Below are 25,072 nucleotides of genomic sequence, written 5' to 3'. Positions count from 1 at the left end.
CGCCGCGTCAGGAGCAGAGAGTGCGGTCACCGCCGCGTCAGGAGCAGAGAGAGCGGTCACCGCCGCGTCCGGAACAGAGAGTGCGGTCACCGCCGCGTCAGGAGCAGAGAGAGCGGTCACCGCCGCGTCCGAAACAGAGAGAGCGGTCACCGCCGCGTCCGGAACAGAGAGTGCGGTCACCGCCGCGTCAGGAGCAGAGAGAGCGGTCACCACCGCGTCAGGAGCAGAGAGAGCGGTCACCGCCGCGTCAGGAGCAGAGAGAGCGGTCACCGCCGTGTCAGGAGCAGAGAGAGCGGTCACCGCCGCGTCAGGAGCAGAGAGTGCGGTCACCGCCGCGTCAGGAGCAGAGAGAGCGGTCACCGCCGCGTCCGAAACAGAGAGAGCGGTCACCGCCGCGTCCGGAACAGAGAGAGCGGTCACCGCCGCGTCTGGAACAGAGAGAGCGGTCACCGCCGCGTCCGGAACAGAGAGAGCGGTCACCGCCGCATCCGAAACAGAGAGAGCGGTCACCGCCGCGTCCGGAACAGAGAGAGCGGTCACCGCCGTGTCAGGAGCAGAGAGAGCGATCACCGCCGCGTCAGGAACAGCGGTCTCCACCCCCTCCGCAAAGCAGGGGCGCTTCCGCACAGCCTCGGCACTGCGGGTGTCCATCGCCGCCAGGCAGGCGTAGATGAATTCGAACCTCTTGGCCGACGCCGCCTCGAACGACATCCCCGCCGTGTCGGGAACAGAGCTGGTGGTCGCTGCCCCCAGGCGGGGGAACGCCGCCTCCTCAAAAAAAAAATTCCTCCCTGCTGGACCCATTATTGCTGGCTGCATTCTGTCACGAGTGAGAAGGAGGAGATCTGGGTCCAAATGCAGGGAAGGATTTTAATGAAACAAAACACAATAAAACAGAACAAACAAAGCAAACAAAAGGCCAACACGGCACAGACACGACTAGAACCAAAAGAAAGTAACAGAACCGAAAACACGATCAGGAGATCCAGGAGCCAGAAACACAGAGACACACATACGAAGACAATGCAGCCAGGATGAGTAGTGGGAAATGAGTGTTCTTAAAGACCAGATGTGATTGTGAACAGGTGTGCGTGTAATCAGTGATAACGACTAGACAGGAGTGTACAATTAGGGATGTGTGTGCAGGGAAGGGAAAACAGCGACCTCAGGTGGCTGAGGGGAGCCCCACAGCCCAGATCATGACAATTAAAATGGTCTTTAATGTTCCATTTCTTTCTCAGAACTGTTTCACAGCATTGGCTGCTAGAAGCCTCTGTAATAATATGTATATCAGCAAGGAATGTGTCACAATATACAGTATAGTATTGCTGTACTGATGTTTTGAGCACAGCCCTATTTAGAGAGCCCCTTTTATAGTGATAACAATATTACTAATTCTATTGTTTGAGTCCTGAACTAAACATAAATGCAATTAACACTTTGAATAATGCATTATTTGTCTTATTAATGACATTGTTACTTATTACGTAAGTAACTGGATGCCTACAATGAGGTGATGGACCCGAGGGGCTCTTAAATGCCTTGTTCCAGGAGCCCTTTTTATGCTTTGAGCACCTGCCCCTTTAAAGGTCTCTGCACAGCCCTGCTCCAGAATAATAGCGCAACATGAATAATCATGACCAGTACAACAGAACTAACAGCATCTGATAATTTTGATGCATGCATTGTCCAGATTATTGTATATCTTAAAATAAATCAGGCCTGTACACTATATTTATTTGTATTATTTCTTCACATCTCACCTCAGTGTCTTCAGGTGAATGTTTGGATCCTGTAGTAAATCATTGAGCTCCATCACTCCTGATTGTCCAGGATCATTTCCTGTGAGATCTAGCTCTATCAGGTGTGAAGGGTTTGATCTCAGAGCTGAAGCCAGAGCTTTATAACCTTCTTCAGTGATACTGCAGTTTGAGAGTCTAGAACCAGAACAAAAATGTCACATTCAGCTGATTAATCAGCTATTCTAGAAATTAATTCTAGAATTTGTTTTTTTTACCAAACAAATAAACTAAAACTTAATTGCGAAGCAACTGACTATGGAGTCAAATAAAAAGATGGCAAGAAAAGACAACTAAAACTTTCAAATTACAAAAACTAAAATTATTGAATGAGAACGGAACTGAGCCGATGATAACAGCATCACTGTTCTTTTTCACAGCTGCTTTATAAATTAATTAAACTCACTTCAAAATTGATAGACTTCACAGATTCACTGAACCAAAATTAATCAACAATGAACTGATTTCAACTGTATAATTACTGTTTACAATTGTCTTTTTATATCTGCTTTACAGCAGAACTGAATTATGTTTGCGTAATTGTCTTTTTGTTCATAACTGTAAAGCTGCTTTGAATACAAAGGGAGAAACCAAGATAATTCCAAGTGTGTGTGTGTGTGTGTGGGGGGGGGGGGGGGCTGCACGTCTCGCGCGCCATGTAACATCTATAAGGGAGGAAGGGTGGGCACCCTGGAGGCTGCTAGGCAGGGACACAGGATACCCCTATATCCTTCCTGTATCCACCTTCAAGGCAGATCAGGAAGCTCAGGGGGGCATGTCGGATCAGGGAGCACAGGAGGCCATGGCCAGGCAGACAGTTCAGGAGGCCCTAACTATGGGCTAGGTTATGGGTCAAAACGAAAATGGACTGCTCCGCATTAATCAAGTTAATAAAATTAGCGCTGTTAAAATGAATTTAACTGTTAACGCATTATTAACAAGTTTCATCGTCCGGGCCGCGGGTCCGGCAGCTCTTCTTCCTGGCGGTGCTGGTTCCCTCTTCACCCCTTCCTGGACCCATGAGGACACCAGCGTGCATGCACGGGGGAGAGACGTGTCTCTTGAGGAGAGGCGCGCTCAGCTTTTAAACAGTGGCGGTGATGAGGCTTCATTCAGTTCACATACTCCTCATCACACGCCGCCAGCCCGGGATGTTTTCGTGCCCCTCCTCTCCCATACACACCCACTCCCGTCGGGAGCCTGGAGAAGGGCGGCGAATAAGGGACGGGGTGGTGATGATAATTAGGGGGGAGGCAGCCAACTTGTCACAATATGTATATGTGATATATATGTTGTCCATCTCCATAACTGAGGCTGATGTGATACACATCTTTATGCATACAGTAGCCAACAAAGGAAGTTTTGACATGACATTTGTGCTTTTTTTCAGTGTCTCAAAAACGTATTAATGGCTAAAGTCTGAATACATTAGAGTAAATCTGATACATATAAAGCAGCTACCAATGTGATGGGATACAATTAACTAAAATAAACTAAATTTTACTGATTTATGAATCATTAAACCAAAAGTTAAGATATTCTTTGTAAAAATTAGACTTCAAGCTTTTAAATGATATCATATTTGGGGTGATATCATATGATGAAGCATAAACATTATAACATAAATTTTTGATCTGTTTATAGGTATACAAAAGTTTTAGTATTTAGTATATATTGTTTTTCATTATTATTATTATTATTATTATTATTATTATATATTTTTTCTAGGAATGAGGTAGTAGCTGAACCTCTTGAAACTTTAATTGGATACACCTGGATTTACATAAATTAAATTTCTATATCCAAATACATGTTATATTACCTTGATAGTGTCAGGATTAAGGACTATTATTCTGTGTTTTTCCCCTTGATTGAGCTTATCAGTCTCATTCTTTATCTAAACGGCTCAAATTTCAAAATAGAAGAACTTATGAATGTTTGTGAGTCTCATCTTCCAGCCCCCTCTGAGACACGCCACATCGCGCCAGCCTACCCTAAGCCGGGAATCCCCACATACCGTGCCAACGGCTTGAACCGCCTGCCCAGTCCCAAATCCCCTGTCATCCTCCAAAGTGCCACCGCTGTCCTCAGCCTGATGCGGCCAGCCTCCTCCCCCTGTTCAAGTCTGCCGGCTGCCGCCCAGTGCTCAAGCCCACCGGCCTCTGCCCAGCGGGCTTTCTCTCCACACTCAAGCCCGTCGGCCTCCACCAAGCGCTCAAGCCCGCCGGCCGCCACCCAGCACTCAAGCCCACCTGAGTCCTCGGCCAAGATGGCTGCCACGCCAGAATCCCCAGCCAAGATGGCCGCCATGCCGGAGTCTCCGGCCAAGATGGCCGCCAAGCCTGAGTCCCCGGCCAAGTGTCCGCTCCTCCAGAGCGCCCTTAAGTGTCTGCTATTCCAGAGCGCTCTCAAGTGTCCGCACCCCAAGAGTGCCCTCCAGTGTCCGTGCCTCCAGAGTGCCCTCAAGTGTCCGCGCTTCCAGAGCACCCTAAAGTGACCGTGCCTCCAAAGCCCCCTTGCCCAGAGCGTCCCTTGATCCGCCATGGCCTCCTGAAACCCCTGATAAACCATGGCTTCCTGAGTACCCTGATCCGCCATGGCCTCATGAGCACTCTGATTCGCCATGGCCTCCTAAGCTCCCTGATCCACCATGGCATCCTGAGCCCCCTGATCCTCCATGGCCTCCTGACCTCCAATGCCATGGCCTTCGGAGCTTCCTGATCCGCCATGGCTCCCCAAGCTCCCTAATCAGCCATGGCCTCCAGAATACCCTGATCCGCTGTGGCCCACCCACCCTTCCTTTTAGAAGCCCGCTTGCACAGAGCACCCCTTGATCCGCCATGGCCTCCTGAGCACTCTGATTCGCCATGGCCTCTTGAGCCCCCTGATCCACCATGGCCACCTGATTTATGTTTGTTTTTTCAATAAAAATGTGTTTTGTTTGTACTCCTGGTTCCTCATGTTTTCCCCTGGCTCCTCACATCCCAGCATGCCGTGACAAATAGTTACTTCACTCTTAAAAATTATTGTGTTACATGATTTCTGTAATAGTCAGAATTATCGTGCTCCTTTCAGTTTGTGTTCCTTCAGTGAAACCACACACTTGCTGTCAGGGTGAGCCTTTATACAACATGGAAATGCATATGATTTAAAAAAAAACATATATATCAGATATACATTGAACTAAACCAAACACATTGGGTAAATAATATAGCCCAATGCACTGGCTTAAGCAAAGTTCAGAAAACCAGAAAACGAACACCATAGCAGGCATGTTTGTCTTAATATAACTTACCTTAGTATTTCCAAATGACACTTTGTATTCTTCAGTCCAGTGCAGAGCAGCTTCACTCCTGAATCTTGCAGATTATTATTGTTCATGTTCAGATCTTTCAGATTAGAATCTGATCCAAGAACTGTAGCCAAAGCTGAGCAGCTTTTGTCTGTTAAGCCACAATCATTTAGCCTACAAGGGAAATGAGATTACAGAATAATTAGATTGAATACATTTGTTAAACACAAATAATAAATCTATTTTTCACCTATAGCTTTAATTACAATGAATTATACATGCATAGGCTAGTTCCATGGTTTTAAGAAAAGGCATTACTGAGTAAATTGATTAACACCTTTGCCATTGTGATCAACACTGGCTACAACGGTCAGTGATGTAACAACTCAATGTAAAAAACATGACGCTCTTTACAGAGTAAAAAAAAAAAAGATAAAACAGTAATGATAACCATAACATAATTATTGGGATAAAATGAAAAAAGATATGATTTTGATACAACAATAAGATTTAAATGAATGTTTGATATAATGTTTATACTCTAAAAATTGAATTAAACAGTGCAACTCATTTGGAACACACCACACAGACCGTTTATCTGCTCGGCTCAAATGTCAAACAGCAGCAAAGCACAAGCTCATTAGAGTAGATGCATTTACTCGCTGATAAGTGTCAATCACACAACCACTAAACAATGCTGTAAGATCCGATGAGAAGCGCTTGAATTCAGCGAAGAACAGAAATTACTCTGTAATTTAAACTAGTTTAAAGCCAGATGAAACAGTGCTGACAAACAGGAAAAACACTTTGCACACTGATACAGTCAGAAGGCTTGGACTAAATGTATTTATGCTAAATGTATTTAGAGTACTGTTTTTCATATAATACAAATACATTTTACAATGGTATTGAGGTGCTATATTTGTGGTTTTAACTGTGGTTATCATGATCTAAATGTATGCTACTATGGATGACCAATGGTGTATTTTAATAAAACGTAACTAGAATTATTAAATTTCACTTAATAAATATGAGGTTGCTACACTTTTTACAGATGTTACTGTTTGTGATAATAAACATAAATGTACATCTACATCCTAAATCAAGCTACTGTCTTTTTTTTTTTTTTTTTTTTTTGCTTGATTGGAACAGCAGCTACGCTAATTATTTCTCTATTTGTTTCTCTGTTTCTGCCATGGGATTTCCATCCCGCGGTAACTAGTTATAACACAAGATTAAGTCTGGATTCAGAATACCCGAGAAGAGATGATGCCAACCCCTCAAAGGACCGCCGATGATGCCAGACTTGAAACAACATACAGCACTACACAATTTTTTCTACAAGTTTGATTGCAACACATAATCATTACTATTAGTGTTCATCATCTGTTTGATTACACCATTACAGATTTTAATATTTATACCATATGTACATCGACTCGACATACAGTACTCACCACTAATAAGCTACTAATTATATTGTAGTAGCCTACATTTTTGTACAGCTGCTTTGCAACGATTTGTACAGTGAAAAGCGCTATACCAATAAACTTGAATTACTGTCAAATATACATGTCAATACAATATTAATATTGCAGATGCATGTCATCAGAGTAAGCCAACACAAACCTGTTGCACAATTTGAAACAATATAGTTCATCAGAACACGCAGAAACTATTATTTTTATTATTACAAATAATCAAGCAAAAATATATTTAATTTAAGGAAAAATGACTGGAAAAGTGTAAAGAATTAAAAATGTGTAGAATTTGTTGTGTTCTGATTATAAATTTGATTATAAATTTCTGAGTATTTTTAAATCCACAGTAAGTGGTATGGTTTCTACAACTCTCACTTAGGAGCAAAAATCTGCCTTTAAACTTGAAAGAAATAAAGAGTAAAGAATAATCTCCCAGAACAACAAGATTTTCTGGGACATTTTACATTTTCTCTCATTTTTCATGGACTGAACATTTTTTTAGGTTTTCAAGGATACATGGGAACCATGAGATTAATGTATTTTCAGATTAAAAAAAAAAAATGACTTTAACTTACAATGCTCTTTTGGAGGTTTTAATGACTGCTGATAATCTAATGAGACACTCGTCTGATTTCTTGAATTTCTGAAGCTCAAATTCCTCCAGCTCCTCCTCTGATGTCAACAACACAAAGGCCAAAGCAGACCACTGGGCAGGTGAAAGGTTAGAAGATGAGAGACTTCCTTTACCAAGATGGGTCTGAATCTCTTTCACCAGAGTTTGATCATTCAATTCATTCAGACAGTAGAACAGATTGATGGATCTCTCTGGAGACAGATCAGCTTCAAATTTCTGCTTGATGTACTTAACTATTTTCTTTTTACTCTGGGCATCTTCTCCTGTCAACAGACCTTGTAAAAGTCTGCGATTGGACTGAAGTGACAGACCGAGAAGGAAGCGAAGGAAAAGGTCTAGATGTCCGTTGTCACTCTTGAGTGCCTTGTCCACTGCAGTCTTGAGCAAATTGATCATTTTTTCTTTTTTGTTTTCCTTTTCTGAAGACTCAAGAGTAAATATATTTTTCTTCTTTATGTTCAGAAACAGATGTGCATAAAGGGCTGCAATAAACTCTTGAATGCTCAAGTGAACAAAGCAGTACATGGTACCAACAGTGATCCCTGTTTCCTCCTTAAAGATCTGGGTACACATTGCTGAATAGACTGATGCTTTATTGATGTCAATACCACAGGCTTCCAGATCTGATTCATAGAAGATCACATTGTTTTTTTCCAGCTGTTGAAACGCCAGTTTCCCCAGTGAAAAGATGGTTTGTTTATCCCAATAAACATCTGGTGTGTAATCTCCATCATACTTTTGTCTGCTCTTCTGGATCTGAAAGCGGAGAAAGTGTGTGTACATTTGTGTCAGAGTCTTGGGAGTGTCTTCAGCATTTGATTCCTGCAGTGTTTTGAAGGGGTCATCAGACTGATTGCTTTTCAGATCATTATTTCTTTTCTTCTCCAAAATGTTCTGGAGGACAGTGGCTGAAATCCAGCAAAAGACTGGGATGTGGCACATGATAAAAAGACTTTTTGATTGTTTAACATGATTAATGATTTCTTTAGCCAGATCCTCATCTGTGAATCTTTTTTTGAAGTACTGATCCTTTTGAGAATCACTGAATCCTCGTATCTCTGTCAGCCGGTCAATACAGTCAGGAGGAATCTTACTGGCAGCTGCTGGTCTGGTGGTGATCCAGATGAGAGCAGAAGGAAGCAGATTTCCCTTGATGAGGTTTGTTAGGAGAACATCCAGAGATGCTGGTGATGATACATCAGACCAGGTCTCATTATCCTTAAAGTTTACAGGAAGTCGACATTCATCCAATCCATCAAGGATGAACAAGAGTTTGAAATGATTCCTTCTTGTAAGGTTCAGTCCTTTTGTCTCTGGGAAAAACTGGGTTATAAGGTCCATCAAACTTAGTTTTTCTTTCTCCTTTAAGTTCATCTCTCTGAATGGAAGGGGAAATATAAAGCTGATATCCTGGTTTTCTTTTCCTTCAGCCCAATCCAGAACAAACTTTTGCACAGAGACTGATTTTCCGATGCCAGCAACTCCATTTGTCAGTACAGTTCTGATCTCCTTGTCTTGTTCAGATGCTTCAAACAATTTTTTGCATTCAACCTGTATCTCTTGAGATTTATGATGCCTAGAAGCAACTTCAATTTGCCTTACCTCATGTTCAGTATTGACCTGTTCACTACAACCCTGAGTGATATAGAGATCTGTGTAGATGTTATTCAGAAGTGTAGAGTCACCTTGCTTTGCAATTCCTTCAAACACACACTGACACTTCTTCTTTAGGCTACATTTTAGCTGATGAATGAAGAATAGCTCATCTAAACACAAGAACACAAATATAGATATTTGTAATATTTTTGCCTACATTTAAAAATGACAATATGACAAATGGCCATGAGTCTCTTACCTTCTAGAGTATTAGCAGCTTCATCTTGCTTCATCTCTCTCAGGAAGTAGAGTGTGAGATGAAGAGCTGCTTCTTTGACATTGCGTCTATTCTCATTAAAGTCATTTACAAAGTACTGCAAGTTGTCTTTTTGTAATATTTTCTTAAACTTTTCCAATTCATTCTTTAGAAACATGATCATTTTGTTCTCGAGATCCTACAAACAAAGCAAGAAAAAATAAACAAAACAATATTCGTCCATATTTGGTCAAAACAGTTTATCCTATTTGTTTGTTATTAAAATGTATATATGTATATATATATATATATATATATATATATATATGTGTGTGTGTGTGTGTGTGTGTGTGTGTGTGTGTGTGTGTGTGTGTGTGTGTGTGTTTTCTTACCTGGAAGATCCCTAGGAGGTTGTCTGTGTAATTACTGTGTTTCCTGTGAGTTTGGAAATCTGAATCTAATGTATCATATTGAAGCCTGTTAGTAAATAAAATAATATATTGCATTTTTTAGTAAAATGTACTTTCATTGTCGTATTTATGTCCTAGAAGCAAAGAACATGGGGCTGATGAATAATAGTATAACAACAATAGCTATAGTATAATACAATAGGTATTTTGATATGCTGTGCATCAGTTATGTCTGCTGAATAAATAAAACTCTGATAAATATTTGTTGAATAGTCTATGTGTGACCAACAATAAGCAGCACCAGAAATACCTTGAGGTAGATGAAGTTTTTTTCTCGCTGAATGTTGGTTCTTCTTCTTTTGACTGGTAACTCTTCAAAGACACAGAGCTGAACACCTGTGAGCCTGATCTTACACTAATGGCACAGTAAAAATAGAGAGGGGGGGGGGGGGGCAATACAGCAGGAGATACTTCAGTGTTATTTCAAGAGCTTTGAGTGAAGTGAAACACTGATTCTACAGCCTACAGCCTTAACAATATCTACTTCACCATAAAACATACGTGACTCTAAAACCTTATTATAGTACATCCATATTAAACCTGTTGAGTAAACAAACACTGCAGACCCATCTTCACATTAGAATACAACAATTAAAGTAATTAAATTAAATTAACAGTGAAATATATATATATATATATATATATATTTTTTTTTTAAAAACATCAGATCTGTCATCTCACTCTTACGGTCATTCTGACACGCTATAAACTGATATTTCTTACAAAAAAGAACTATATTGCAGAGTTTTTTATTTTAATCCTTCCCAGTAAAATACAACTACGATGTGTAATGGTTAGATAATTTTAAGCTAAAACAACTTGCCTCAGTCTTACCTCTGTTTCTGTGATCCACTCATCTCCAATAGAGAGTCCTTTCCTTGCATCTCTGACATACTGAGATCTTTGTGTTGCTGAAGACAATCAGATGCTCATCATGACCTGAACATGACAATGTGTCACTGATAGTTCAAAGAACAATGATGGGAAAAAAGAAAAAAAAAGAATGTTGACTTATCAAACAAGCAATTTAAAAACAAACAAAAAGCATAATCACTTCAGATCATCAAAATACGTTATGATATTAAACACTGTGCTAAACAAAAAAACTTGAATGCGGTTTTATATAAATATACACTATTCAAGTTTTATGACTTCCTTGATTTACTTCTTTTTAACTTGATTCACAATTTATATTAAAATGACCTCGCAATAATGAATTATTTCAGTAGGCTAAATAAGCTGTCTTCAATATGACAATTTCCTTTTTCTTTTTTTTTAACAAAGCAAAATCCAGTTTACATCAACTTTTAAAAAAAACTTTCATAATGTGCTGGGGTTTATAGACCCCTCTAACCAGAAGGAATGGTTTGACCAATAGATGCTTTTGATTTACCATGATCACTAAACAACCTACTAAAATGAAGGGTGGAAAATTCTTATTTTGCAATGTTTTTATGTGATGCCATTCTCAAACGTTTTGTAATTATATTAATTTTGTATTTCTGGCTACTCCGTTTGTTACTTCCACAACAACTATACATTATAATTAGGGCCGGGACTCGATTAAAAATAATAATCTAATTAATTAGAGGCTTTGTAATTAATTAATCGAAATTAATTGCATTTTAATCGCATATAAATATTTAACCTGAGAACAGTGAGAAGTTTTTTTTTTCATATGGATTTTTAGTATACCATTGAATAATGACTGAATACATAAGCTTAAGCAACAAAATATTGTTTATTTTTGTTCAACCAAGTCCAACAGACCAGTGCAATATTGCCATTAAGTGTAGCAATAGGATATTTAAAATATAGTAGCCTACATTTCAGCCATTCGTTTTTTTATAACAAAATTTTCCATCCACAGGGCCAACCAAAGCGGTCTCATCAGCTTCTTTGTCCATGTTCACTTTGGTTTGTTTTTGTCTGAATGCTACTTGGTGCTCCAGTATAATCGGTCCGCCGAAACTCATCCAGTGAGAAACATTCCACGGTGCAAAAATAAGTGCGATTAAAATGCGTTAAAAAATTTAACGCGTTATTTTTGTGTAATTAATTAATCTAAATTAACGCGTTAAAGTCCCGGCCCTAGTTATAATTTAACATTTAAATTACGCTTATGTAGGCTACATGAAATCTCTTCATCATTCCCCCAAATAACTGCATTGTTGTAGTATTTTATTGTTAGTAGTACATACAGAATACGTTTATTTTAAATCAATAAGGTGATCTAATTAATTACAATAAATCTGTTACTATTCTGAGTAATGGCAGAATCAAAATGCATATGTATGCAATGGACGATAAAATAAATAATAGCCCTGATAAAAACAGCAACAACAAAAAAGCTGTTCAACCAATCAGAGATACTGAGAAATTTCACCAAATATGTTGTTTAGTGTTACACAGCGGTGAGTCATATGTTTTGAGGGGAGTAAATGGCAATTCCTATTTTTAATGGATGAACTATCCCTTTAAATATAAAGACTATATATATATATATATATATGTTTTTTTTTCCATCTCAGTGTACAACAGGAAGATTTCTGTCTTTATTGTGTATATCAGCCAGATATTATCAAACAATAATCTCAAGAGATGGTTTTATGATTCAAGTCTAAAATTTCAAAGTTCAATTTATATAGCACCTTTCCAAAGCTCAAGGATACTTCACAATGACAATAGCAAATAAATAATCAATTCAATAAACATTGTCCCAAGCCCAAGATATGTGCGATTGCAGTTTAAAATGAAACATTAATAACCAGTGTGGTTATTGTCCTAAGAAAAAGGGACATACATGGCAGTATCGTCACCTTAGAATTATAAGGTTCTATCTGCATTTTGAGCACTTTCGAGATATTGAGCTTTAAAGTTTGTGTTTTCCATACTGTCAGACTTCTGAAGATAGAACCATTTTTGTTTTCTAAAAAAAGGCCCAAAATATACACAGCTTACAAAAGAAACATTAAATAATGTAAATAAGTTGTCACAGAATAAGAATATGTGAAAGAATCAGTTTTGACAAAATTGTCAGATAGAACCTTATAATTCTAAGGTGAAGGTATGCAGAAACATCACTCCTTAGACCAGGCCAGAATGAGTAAAGGTTTTGTAAATCAATGATCAAGTGCCAGACTCAATATCTATGATCAATATCCTTGAGGTACAACAATTTTGATAATTTGGCCATTTACACATCAATCATTAATCATGTCCTAGTAAAATAATGGTATGCTAAAGTTTGGGAACCGCTTGCAGAATCTGTGAAAATGTAAATAATTTTAACAAAATTTAAGAGATCATACAAAAAGCATGTAAAACGTGTGTGTGTGTGTGTGTGTGTATGTATATATATATATATATATATATATAAACATGTTGAATGTTCGATTTAATAATGCTAATAGTGATACATGGGATCTGAAAAAGTTTTCTGGGACATGGCATTAATCAAAGCCAGCTCAACTTTTATTCTTGGTATCCCTGGTCATGTGGTTTTGTAACCACACCATTACTTAAATTTTCTTCCTCTACATGGGTTTTCATTGAGTCGCAAACCAGCTGAACAAATGCACACCGCATTGACACTTTATTCCAGGAATGACAGAATCTGTTTCTAAAGATCTACCCAGCTGCAGAGTTCAGTTCCAACACTCAAAAAAATAGCACTTTGGTTGAACATGATTTAATCGTGGACAGTGGTTCCACGTGATTACACCACATTATCTTGACAACAATGGATGATGTTAAACCAGCTTGAAATATTTGTGTTCATTTAACATGAACAGATGACATTCACTAAACAAGATTTAAATACTTATTTTTAACTTGAAACAATGGTTTTTATTGAACTTCAATTAATCATGTTATCTTAAATTTAATCCTTGATGTTACGCTGATATGTTTACATCACTTCTAATGAATCCCATTTAGTCAAGTTACTACTATATGTTATAAAATAATGAATATCACACATTTTTTCCCCATAATTCAATGATGACTACAGAGGCAGCAAATATGTAATAAATTCTTTTTACTAGGGAACAGCTTAAGCATGTCTCACAGTTTCAAAAACATTTCAAACACTTATAACACATTAGGCCTGAATTTGACAATTTATATAAAACACAAATGTGTACAGAAATGTTTTCCTTTACAGTGCAAAATGAAACAAACAGGTTTACATTCCTACATGTACAACAACCCATTAATAAAACATAAATAAATAGCAAAGTGTGTTTGCTTTTAATGCATTTAATGCAAAAGAAAGTAACCTCTGATTCTAAAGAAAAAAATAATGTTTGGGTTACGTTTGTTCATCAAACTGCTTGTGTCCATCAAGCTGTCTGTAAATGTATTCTAATTCCAAAATGTGCCCGGATATTTTTTGTAAATTAAAAGCAAACACAATGTGTGCTATGTGGAACATCTTTGAAAACTATTTAAAATACATTGTCATTCAAACGCCTTTCCTTGAAGAACAGTCATAAGCCATTAAAGGGATAATTCACCCAAAAATGAAAATGTGATGTTTATCTGCTTACCCCCAGGGCATCCAAGATGTAGGTGACTTTGTTTCTTCAGTAGAACACAAACGAAGATTAACGAAAACCGGTGCAGTCTGTTATTGATTTAATGTGAGTGGATGGGCACCAAACCTTTGAAAGTAACAAAAACACGCACAGACAAATCCAGATTACACCCTGTGGCTCGTGACAATACATTAATGTCCTAAGACACGAAACGATTGGTTTTTGAGAAACTGAACAATATTTATATAATTTTTTACCTTTTATACACAGCCACGTCCATCTGTCCTGAGCACGAGCTCATCATCCGACTTGTTACCCGTGTACGCGCTCTGGTGTAGTTTATGCAAACGCCGGAAGGGGAAATCGGTGATAAACTATTTAGGGTCAGTTCACGCAAGCAAAATAATCTTTTACCTTTAAATCGGTTTGAACAATCAGCATATAGCAAGTAATTACCGTTTTGAATAGCCAATATACCCAAAATCTCTGTGCACTGTGTATACTACGCCAGAGCGCGTACACGTAACGAGCCGGATGAAAAGCTCGTGCTCATGACAGTTGGTCGTGGCTGTGTATCAAAGGTAAAAAAATGATATAAATACTGTTCAGTTTCTCACAAAAACCGATCGTTTCGTGTCTTAGAACATTAATGTATCATCAAGAGCCACAGGGTGTAATTTGGATTTGTCTGTGAGTGTTTTGTTACTTTCAAAGGTTTGGTGCCTATCCACTTCCAGTAAATCACTAACCGACTGCACATGTTTTCGTTAAAAATCTTCGTTTGTGTTCTACTTACGAAACAAAGTCACCCACATCTTGGATGCCCTGGGGGTAAGCAGATAAACATCACATTTCCATTTTTGGGTGAACTATCCCTTTAAAACAGTCATTGGGAAAAAAAAAAAAAAAAAAAAAAGTGTTTAAAAGGACAAGTTTGACAAAAACATTTTTTAAATTTAAATAGTAACCATTAACTAACCCATGAGTCATTGAAACCCTTGATGGTTTTCCTTGACCTTCTTTGGGTGAGTTAAGGACAAATGTAATTAAGGAAACTATTCCTCTTCACATATGCCTTTAAAAAAAAAAAAAAAAAAATCAAATCAATAAAGGCAATAAAAATGTGTGAACATGAACATGTTTTGACCATTTCACACAAAACACAGTTTCAAGGTAAATATCAGTCTGTTCATCAGTCCTTTTATGAGGTGTAAAAAGCTTGGTCTTGAGGGCTTGAACTGGGGTGGAAAGTTTGTGTCCATCAAGCTCCAGGAACACTTTTTGCAGGAGTTCAAAGGTGCATCGAAGCTCCTTCGGATAACTAAGATTTAGGGCATAAATAAGCCCAATCAGCAATGCAACACCATTAGCTACATTACCAAGCCCTTCTAGTGCTGTAACTCCTTCAAGAACTACTCCAACATCCGCAGGTTCATCTCCAACTTCACATCCGATGACAAAAACGCCCATCACCATTTCTTTGAGTGCAGCTTCAACGTTGGAAAAATCGACATCCTATAAACAGAAACAAAGTACATTAATGTACTAAAAAAAAAATGTATTGTTATACACAAAATATTGTCAGAATATTCAGGCAATAATACCATGTACTCCTTGATGACATTGTCAGGATCCTCATTTAGGTAGACAAACAGGGCTTTGAGGACACACTCCCTCTTAACATTAATACAGACACACCAGGGAAAATAAAGAAAATTAGCAACATGTACCAATGAACTAATACATTTTCAAGTCACACAAATCATAAGTAAGAAACAAATGATTAATTTATCTAGAAAAACAATTTTTGCAGTTGTCATACCTGTGTAAGTGGCACAAGAAGTTTCCTTATCCTTTGTCCCTGAGCTTCACCTTTCTTGGCAAAGATCCTCAGAAGACTTGGAGTGTGTTCATCCAGCTTTGAGAAGAATTTTGAAATTAAGGCAACAGTTGTTATCTGTGCAAATTCAGCACAAACCTAAAACAAAGAGAAAAACACCAAAACTTTAATGTATGCCCAAAAAAGCTAGCTAGCCTATGTGTTCTAACTTGCTTATATGGCAAAATTATTTTATTTGACTTATTGGCATTTTAATACATTTAATTTTATGCAAAAAATCCCACTTAAAGACATTAGGGTGAATTACCTCATTTTATTGGAACAAAGCCAGCCATCTGCTCATAAAGTCAGCAATAAGTGGAGACTCTTTGACAACCTCTTGTCTTCTCAATGCAAATGAAAGGTCCACCGTCCATTAATCTTCTCAGTTTGCTTGTTGTTCTTCTTCTTAACCTCAGAAAGAAGGGAGACTCTGACTTAGACATTTTTCATAAATTCATCCGTAGGCCCATCAGTCGACATAATAAAACAGTTGGCAAAATTGTTTCTAATTAGACTGATGCAAATATACGAAAAAGTTACCTGTTTGTTTGCCGTTTAATTCAGTTGATGGCGTGGTCATCTCATTTAGGCTTAGAATCGTGCATTCTGTCATAATAACACATCAGTATCAACCAACAAAATAAAACAGTTTGATAATATTGTTTATAATAACAGTGATAAAAATGGATGAACACGTACCTGTTTGTTGAAGCTTATATTCCAGTTAATGGCGTGGCGATCTATTTCAGACATGCGCAGCAATAACACATTTGAATGTTGCCGCCGGGATATGCAAATTGCGTCACAACAAATTTCCGCTTCATTTAGGTTTAGAATGTCGGTTTTTTTTTTTTTTCAGGCTGTTTTGACATTCAGTCCGACTGACTTAATAAAAACACATTTTATATGTGCAACTGACTTTTATTAAACATTATTTGTATCAGTCTGATTTATTATCTAGATTTCTTCTTCTTCTTCTATGGATTTACTGGCGGGTCGCATATCAACTTTTTCGATGCATACCGCCACCTCCTGTGCTGAATGTGCTGAGTGTGAAGTGATAGGTGTATATTGTAATGTCAATATTCAATTTTTAAGTCCACTATTCTTAATGAATTGTATGTAGTATAAATGTATAGTTATGTAATTCTCTTCTAGTTTCTTCTCTCAAAATAAAAGTTTTAAAATTAGTAATTATGAATAATTTAATGTGCTTTGTTTTTCAAAACTTAGAAAGTAGACATTAAACCAAATACATATGAACAACAGTAAAGGCCTTATTTTTTTTTTTTTTTTATAAAATTTTCATTTATGTTGCTTTGCACTAAATGTGCACAATAAATGTTTCTTATTAAACTCAACATTAGCTTTATTTTGTCACTAGACATACTAATAGGATAGTGTGTGCTTCATTCGACACAAACCAAATACCCTTTAAATGGGTATAATGCATTGTCTTTCAAGTAACAGCAATTTAAGACAAATAACAAACCTAAAAACACCAATAACCATTAAATTGCACTTCTATAATTATGATCAAGCTATAAATTAATAAACAAAAATATTTAAAATAAAGAATAAATATTATGTAAGTTATTATATATCTATATATATATAATTTTTTTTTTATTCAGTCTTAACAGTTTTACTGAGCTAAGTGATTGAAACATGTACTTTTAAAATGAAAACGTCATGTTAAACCAACGAGTGAGAGTTTTAAGTCAGTTTAACATGACACAATCATGTTGAAATGAAAAATAGCCAAAATGGCATTAATTCAACATGAATTGCTCAGGTAAAATGAACAAAACTGAAAAATATTTTTTTTGAGTGAACCCTGATCAAACACACATCTGTAATTAAGTGCTCCCGAAAATCTTAAATACTTTGTTCAGTTGTGTTTGATCTTAACTAAACAATGACATGCATTTTCATAAAGAGGAAGAATGTTTTTAAATAATGTACTGACCTTCACAGTCATTATGGAAAAGCTTCTCCCGTTACAGCTTGTAGACTGATGGAAATATTCCAGCATTTACCGGTAAACTGCCGTAGGAGGAGCTTTACTGGGGTTGAATTGCAGTCTGGCAGGAGGAGCAGATCTGCAGAAATAATAAAAAAAAGAAAGAATAATATACAATTTTGCTATAATTATCATTTATCATCTTAAAACAGAACAGAGTGAACTCATAATGTTACCTTTGATCATGAAGTCTTTTGAGCCCAATTTGATCGACACGTCTAGTAAAGCATTATGAACAATTTTATAATTTAAGTACTTTTTAAACCACAATCTTACAACAAAATCATTAATTAAACATTAATTGGAGCTCAATGACTGTTAATTCAAAGTAGCAGTACAGATATTTTTGCTTTGACCAAACAAAATTATGAAACAGCAAGGGATTATGGGTATTCCACAGCCATAATGGTTCTCCAGTTTTACAGCTGTGAACTCAAAGTCTCGAAACATAAAGCAATAAAAAAACATGTATAACCAGAGCAAATTATGCAGCAGTAAATCTTATTTAATGTAGCATTTCCAAAAGAAGTAAATTTACTGATAGATCTGCAGCAGGTTTCTGTGATTTTCAGCATAATTCCTGACTTCTTGGAAGTTTCTATCTTTCTACCAGACATGTGATTGCACTCCTGCTGATTCAAAATACTTCAGTTTGGGATCCTCACTGCCTTTGTTCCTCTGTTCACAAACACTTTAACATTTCTTCAGTGATTTTACTTACAATTTTTAGGTATTTCCTTTAAATCAAGGTTTTTCTCAACATATCTTCTCTAGTGTTTCCACAGGAGAAAGTCATACATGTTTGAAACAACATGAGGGAAAATAAATGAAGACACAATTTACTCTTTTTTCAGTGAAGTATGCCTTTAATATTGTGTATATGTTCTAAATATTATGTACAGTACATGTTCTAAATTCTACAACTTGGCCTTTATTTAAGGAGAATCTTTGCATCTGCTTGTGTAGCTTCAATAATAAATAAAACAGGCCAGTGAACTTTTCAGACAAAATAATTGTTTTTAACTGTATGTATCATTTTATTTACATGCAAAAGTATAAGTGGCGAAGAAGAGCATAGACTAGAGCATAGTGAAAGATAAATGCTGTTAACAGGTAAAATTTTTTAGTTGGTCTGTACTGATGAAGGAAAAAAGACAATATACTGGACATCTGTGCATTAGCAACAGACACACACATAAAAACATAATATGAAATAAAACAGAACACTAATAATAATAATACTCTATATATAAAATGTAAAAGAGAATATTTAAATGTTTTAAGTATCATGGAAGTTTTACATTTTAGATGTGCTTTATATCTTTTTATACATTTAAGTGCTGCACTTGACAATCACAATTCTGAAACATTTGAATCATTATCAATGTTTAATAATAAAACATTACACTTTTGAAGCCTTAAACTGAAAAGCCAGACTGACTCATGTGAGCTTCTTCCTCCTCTGTTTCACCTAAAAAAAAAGATAATTTGCTCAAATACTAAAGCAACATTAATCATTCAGTATCACATGTTTCTAATACACATGCTGCATTATTTCATTGTAAGGTCTGAGTATGGATCCCATTTACACATTTATCACAAATTTATTTCTCCTCACAGACACAGTAGCAAAGATCTTCTGTGGATCCTCACCTGTTTGCTGCTCCTCTCATAATGATTGCAAACTATGATATACAGCATTTATCACCTTTTGGCGATTGACCTCTATCAGGGATGTTTGGCGATTGTTCTGTGTCTACACTGTAAGGAGGACCCAGAAGAGAAAACAATCATTGTTCAGTGAAACAAATTGCAAATTAATTACTATTTAAATTGCTTTTTTTCCCTTAGTAATGAAAAGTTACATTAAATGTAATTATTTCTGTAATCAGATTAATTACTGACTTTACATCTTGCATAGATATTTCTTAAATAATATTTGCGTTTTAAATATAATACATTTAGCATTCCATTCATATTTGTCTGTGTTTGTGACTCCCATTGGGTCACTATAAAGTAAAACACATGCTAATGAGTGTATACCATATATAATAAACAACAAGGAACAAATGTGGAAATATCCCATATTTCTCTGTTAATTAATCGTTATACCATTATGGACAGTGGGATTGATTTGAATGCTTTAACGTGGTAATTCTCTTATTCGAAATGTGCATTATTTAAGTCTGATTAACTAATATTCATGATCTGTTACGTCCCTATGTGACGTTGAATGATAGTCTTGATTTTTTTTGTGTTTGTATTCTTGTCCCTGACTTTTCTCTTTGTTTCTCCGCCCTTCTTTTACTTTCACTTTCGCAGGAGCCGTGCGGATTGGCCATTTCACCTGTCAATCATTTGGGATGACTGGGAGTGGTGACTTGAGGGCATTGGTCTTTGATTGCACTTGCGGATTGATGTTCCAAAGTCTATATAAGGGAAATGCCGTTGTGTTGGAGGCCCGGCCTTTTGAATTTGAGCTGTGATGTGTTTTTGTGTGTTTGTATTTTGATTAGTTCGTTTATAATGTGCCTTGACTGTCATGTAACGATTTACCTATTCTGGTTGTCCTGAAATCCTTCCTGTTATGTTTAAGCGTTTTCAAAAGATTTTTGTAACTATGTTAAAACTGGATGGAGGTGAAGGCGTAGGTAAGTTATATCTCGTTGTGCACACTTAGTTTTTTTATGTTTATACACACTAGGTTAGGGATTGATGCCACCCTCTGTATTTATGTTTGGTTAGTTAGTGTAGTTGAGTTACGACTTGGACGTTGAAGGTTCTTTTTCTTTTCACATTTTTCTTTATTTTAGCTTAGGCTTAGATTTAAGAAAAATGGCTTAGTAAGATCTATTTTTGGTTTTGATATTTTCTTTTCTTTGGCTCGATCCAAGTTCCCTTCATCCTCCTCTGTTATACAATTTTGTAAAAACTGGCAGAGTGTTTTTGCTTACTTTGAGAGTGGGTTTATTTTTACATTTTTTTTTTTTGTAAATATCTAAATATCGTCCTTTAACATCTTTATTTATTTTTGTAAATACGTGTCACAGTCTGCAGCAATAAAACAAGTTTGCTTGCCTTTTGCTTCAGTCTTGTTTACTTTCAGTCACACACCAAGAAAAGGTTGGGCAATAGTCTGAACTGGTTTTATGTTCCCCTTTCCAGACCCTAGACATTTAATATCTACGGAGGGGTAGTAATAGATCGGTGTATCTAACTCATTCATTTTAGTCCTGGGCCCTAAGGCAAAAGTTTGCTATACAACTCAGTCTAGCTTTGACAACAAGCCAACTGACCTCTGGTGGCTGCAGTTTTAAGACTCAAGATTCTGACAGTCCTCTAGTTTAAACATGTTAGTACTGGTTTTAGTAAAGAAATAAAAGTAATGTGATGTGACGAGTTGCTTATAAAGCTGTGACAGTGTGCTTTTGTTTTCTATTGTTTGTTTATCTATTATTTGTTTCCGTCCTTTATATATTAATAAATCAATTATTTATTTCAATTGCCCTAACCCCAGCAGAACATTAGTGGGGGAACGTGTGGGCCAGATGGGGTGAATTTTAGCCCCAGTCCAGCCCTGATGATTATCTTCTTCTAGAGACAAAAAGAAGACCTGCTAATAACAAATCTTTATAAAATAAACTCCTTAAGGGAGCTGTATATGCTTAAAAGTTGTTACTGAAATCTATTTGCTTTGACATCATTTATCTGGTGTTAATGTATTTATTTTTTTAATATGTTGTAGCCTGGAATATGTAATATTCATACTCATTGTATCTCTGTGTTCGGAGATTTGATAAAAAAGAAAAAGAAAAATGCTATTCCTTCAGTAGAAAACATTGTGGCACCAAGATTGGGTCTGCTATAGTCCCAGGGATCTGTAAATGTTCTTAAATCAGGCCTGATCATAGTAAAATAAATATCTCTTTAATATCACAAAGTGATATTAGTTTACTCACCTCAGTTTACAGTTTGAGTCTTGTAGCACATCCATGAGCTGCTGCTTTGAGTCTTCAATTACATTGTTTCTCAGATCAAGCTCTTTTAAAAACTGCAGTGCGTTTGTGTTTGTCAAAGACTGAGTTAAAGAAGAGACATCTGTAATGCCACAGTTATTTAAACTAAAAAGAGACAAACAGAGGCACAAAGATCATCTTACAAACAAATTATTCAGGTAAATCATTTTGCACAAACAATGTGAACTCAGACTCATCATGAGACATTGAGTATAAAGTGTTAAACTGTTGAAGCGATTGTTAAATATTTTGATACTTGTATGTGAATGTTACTGACCTCAGTATCTCCAGTTTACAGTGTGAATCCTTCAGTATGTCACATAAGTGATTCACTCCGGTGTTTTTTATTTGATTCTTACTGAGGTCCAGTTCTCTCAGGTGTGATGGGTTTGATTTCAAAGCTAAAGTTAGGATGAGACACTGTTTCTCTGTAAAACTGCATTCCCAGAGACTGAAGACAGAAAGAGAAAAGAAAATGACTGTTACATCTCTTAGAAACCTGTGATGATCTTCAGAGCACAAACACAGATACACAATGAACTGTTTGCCAAATCTGTTTTACTAATATGCTTTTATTACAGAGATCCTAGAACTGATCCTAGAAATCTAAAACCAATCAGAAGCAGCAGCAGGCAATGGTTTGAGTGAGACAATTCAATGCTAGTCCCAAGTCTGTGACCAGGAGATAACCAGACTTGGTGGGTAATGTGGTTTGAAATGTGTTAGCACTTGGAAGTTGGAAGTGACATAGTTGTGTTTGTCATCACGTGGGGTTTGGGGTTTTAGTGTTGCACAAACCGGCAGAAACAAATATAAATCAGCCCCTGTGGTTCCCATAATCTGTTTATTCCACTCAGGGAGTCTATGGCAGCCCACTGAACTGCTTGCAGGGAAGTTATGAAGTTTAACACACAGATAGAGTCTCAATATCAATTACAGCAAATTTGAAGTCTCTAACTCAGACTCTTAAGCGTCACAACATGCCAAATTTGCACTCATGTTTCAACTAATAACTTTTCAACCATCAGGTCTAAAAGCAAAATTCTGAGTCAAATGCATACCATGAAATAGAATTCTATGGTCAAAATGTTTCGCAATTTTGAATTCTCTGAAAAGATTTTGGCGTTGGACATTTTGAATTTTAAGTAAAATTCTGTATCAACAAATGTCTTTAATATGGAATCTTTGAAACTTAAACATTTAGGAAGGTAGCTCTCCAAGAGCAGGGTTGGAGAACCTGGGTCTTTACAGAGTAATTAAAAACAGCTCCTTAGCTCTTAATTTTACCTTTGTTGTGCTCAGCCCCTTAATTGCTGCTTGCAGCTATATTTTTAATTGTGCTCAATGGTAAAGGCCAGAAGAGGCAATGCTATGGTATAAACAATTTATCTTGGGTCAAGTTGTAGTTCACAAGAAAACTTTAATCACACTGTACCCGCTGTACAGTTTGATGATACTAACTGAAGTTTTTCCAGCTTGAATTGCGGGTTCATCAGTAGATCACTGAGATTTTTCACTCCAGAGTCTCCTAGTTTATTCCTGCTCAGATCAAGCTCTCTCAGGCGTGATGGGTTTGATTTTAAAGCTGACGTCACAGCAGAACAACCTTTATCTGTCATACAACAAAATATTAACCTAAATTGGCAAAGAGAGAGAGAGAGAATAGAAAATGAGACAGAGGTCAAGAACATAACTCACAACCTTCATAAGCAAACAAAGAGTAAAGAGAAATCATGTTTATTTCACCAGATCACAAATTACTAAGGTAAAATAATGTGAACACAGACGTAATCATGAGCTATTGAGTATAAAGTGTTTTGGTTTAAACCGCTGAAGTGACTAAGTATTCAGGCATTTTGTTTCTTGATTGTGAATGTTGCTGACCTCAATCTCTCCAGTTTACAGTGTGAATCCTTCAGTACGTCACATACGTGATTCACTCCTGTGTTTTTTATTGGATTCACACTGAGGTCCAGTTCTCTCAGGTGTGATGGGTTTGATTTCAGAGCTGAAGTCAGGATGAGACACTGTTTCTCTGTAATACTGCATCTATACAGACTGAAGACCGAAACAGAAAAATAAAAAACTAGACATTTAAATCCACTAGAGAAAATCCCAGGTGCACCCTTAATGAAGCGGTTTAAACTAAATTGTTTGTCTACTCTACTCAATATTGTCATAAGACACTTTATTATTAAAGACCAATGTTTAAACAATACAAAACTAAACAATTACAATTGTGTTTGTAGTCCAGCTATTTCAATCTATTACTTGTTTGAATAGTTTTTTAATCTAGAAGAAAAATTATTATTAGCTACAGTAACATTGCTATTAAAAGATTTCAAATAAATTAACTATACTCACGTCAGTGTGTTGAGTGTACAGTGTTTATCCTGCAGTAGAGCAGCGATCAGCTTCACTCGTTTGTCTCCTAGTTCACATCTACTCAGATTCAGCTCTTTCATAAGTAATGGGTTTTTACCCACAATTTCAGTCACATACTGACAGGCTTCATCTGCAGCAGGACCCAAAAACCTCCAGAAGAGAAGATAAAGCAGGATTCAGTTCAGCTCTCAACTATATGTCCATCACATTACAAAACAGACTTACAAGACGTATATAAAATGAATCATTGTTCTTAAGTAGGGATGTAACGGTATTGTAGATACCGTCATACCACAATAACAAATTTTTTCGATACTACCGTGGTCGCATGACTCGATAAAACAATAGGTCTTCTGAGAAAAGTTTGCTCAGGCGAATGGAGCGAACGGGAGGTAGCGGGAACTACATTTCCCATCAGCCCAGGCGTGGCCATCATCCTTTGCGGTCTGTTGTCGCTACAGACTGTAGCAGCAAGGAAAAGAGATGGAAATGGTCGAACCTGCTCCGTCTGAAGTGCGTATGCATTACGTATTCTTTTCAGCACCCATGTTAACGGATTAGAGCGTTCACACTGCACGCGGTTGCTGTCCGGCAGTACGTCCTAGAAGCGGTGCCTTTGCAGCAGTGCAGCGATCATTTCGGCACCGAGTCTATTTTTTGCTGCGCTGTATGCACTGAATTAATGTTACAGTGCATTGTT

The 25,072-nt window shown here is 37.0% G+C and overlaps 1 protein-coding gene across 1 annotated transcript in view; it reads right to left on the bottom strand.

Moving 5' to 3' along the window:
- LOC141338727 (uncharacterized) overlaps positions 1-25,072 on the bottom strand; it is a 228,224-nt gene that overhangs the window by 192,188 nt on the left and 10,964 nt on the right. Inside the window, exons 8-10 of the mRNA XM_073844341.1 lie at positions 24,352-24,522; positions 23,449-23,622; positions 1,764-1,937 (exon numbers count right to left, since the gene is read on the bottom strand). Coding sequence (XP_073700442.1) covers positions 1,764-1,937; positions 23,449-23,622; positions 24,352-24,522 — 519 coding nt within the window. The remainder of the gene's footprint in view (positions 1-1,763; positions 1,938-23,448; positions 23,623-24,351; positions 24,523-25,072) is intronic.

Source organism: Garra rufa, chromosome 7 (assembly GCF_049309525.1).
Source record: "Garra rufa chromosome 7, GarRuf1.0, whole genome shotgun sequence".
Lineage (NCBI taxonomy): Eukaryota > Metazoa > Chordata > Actinopteri > Cypriniformes > Cyprinidae > Garra > Garra rufa.
This window is presented reverse-complemented; position numbering and strand designations above follow the sequence as displayed.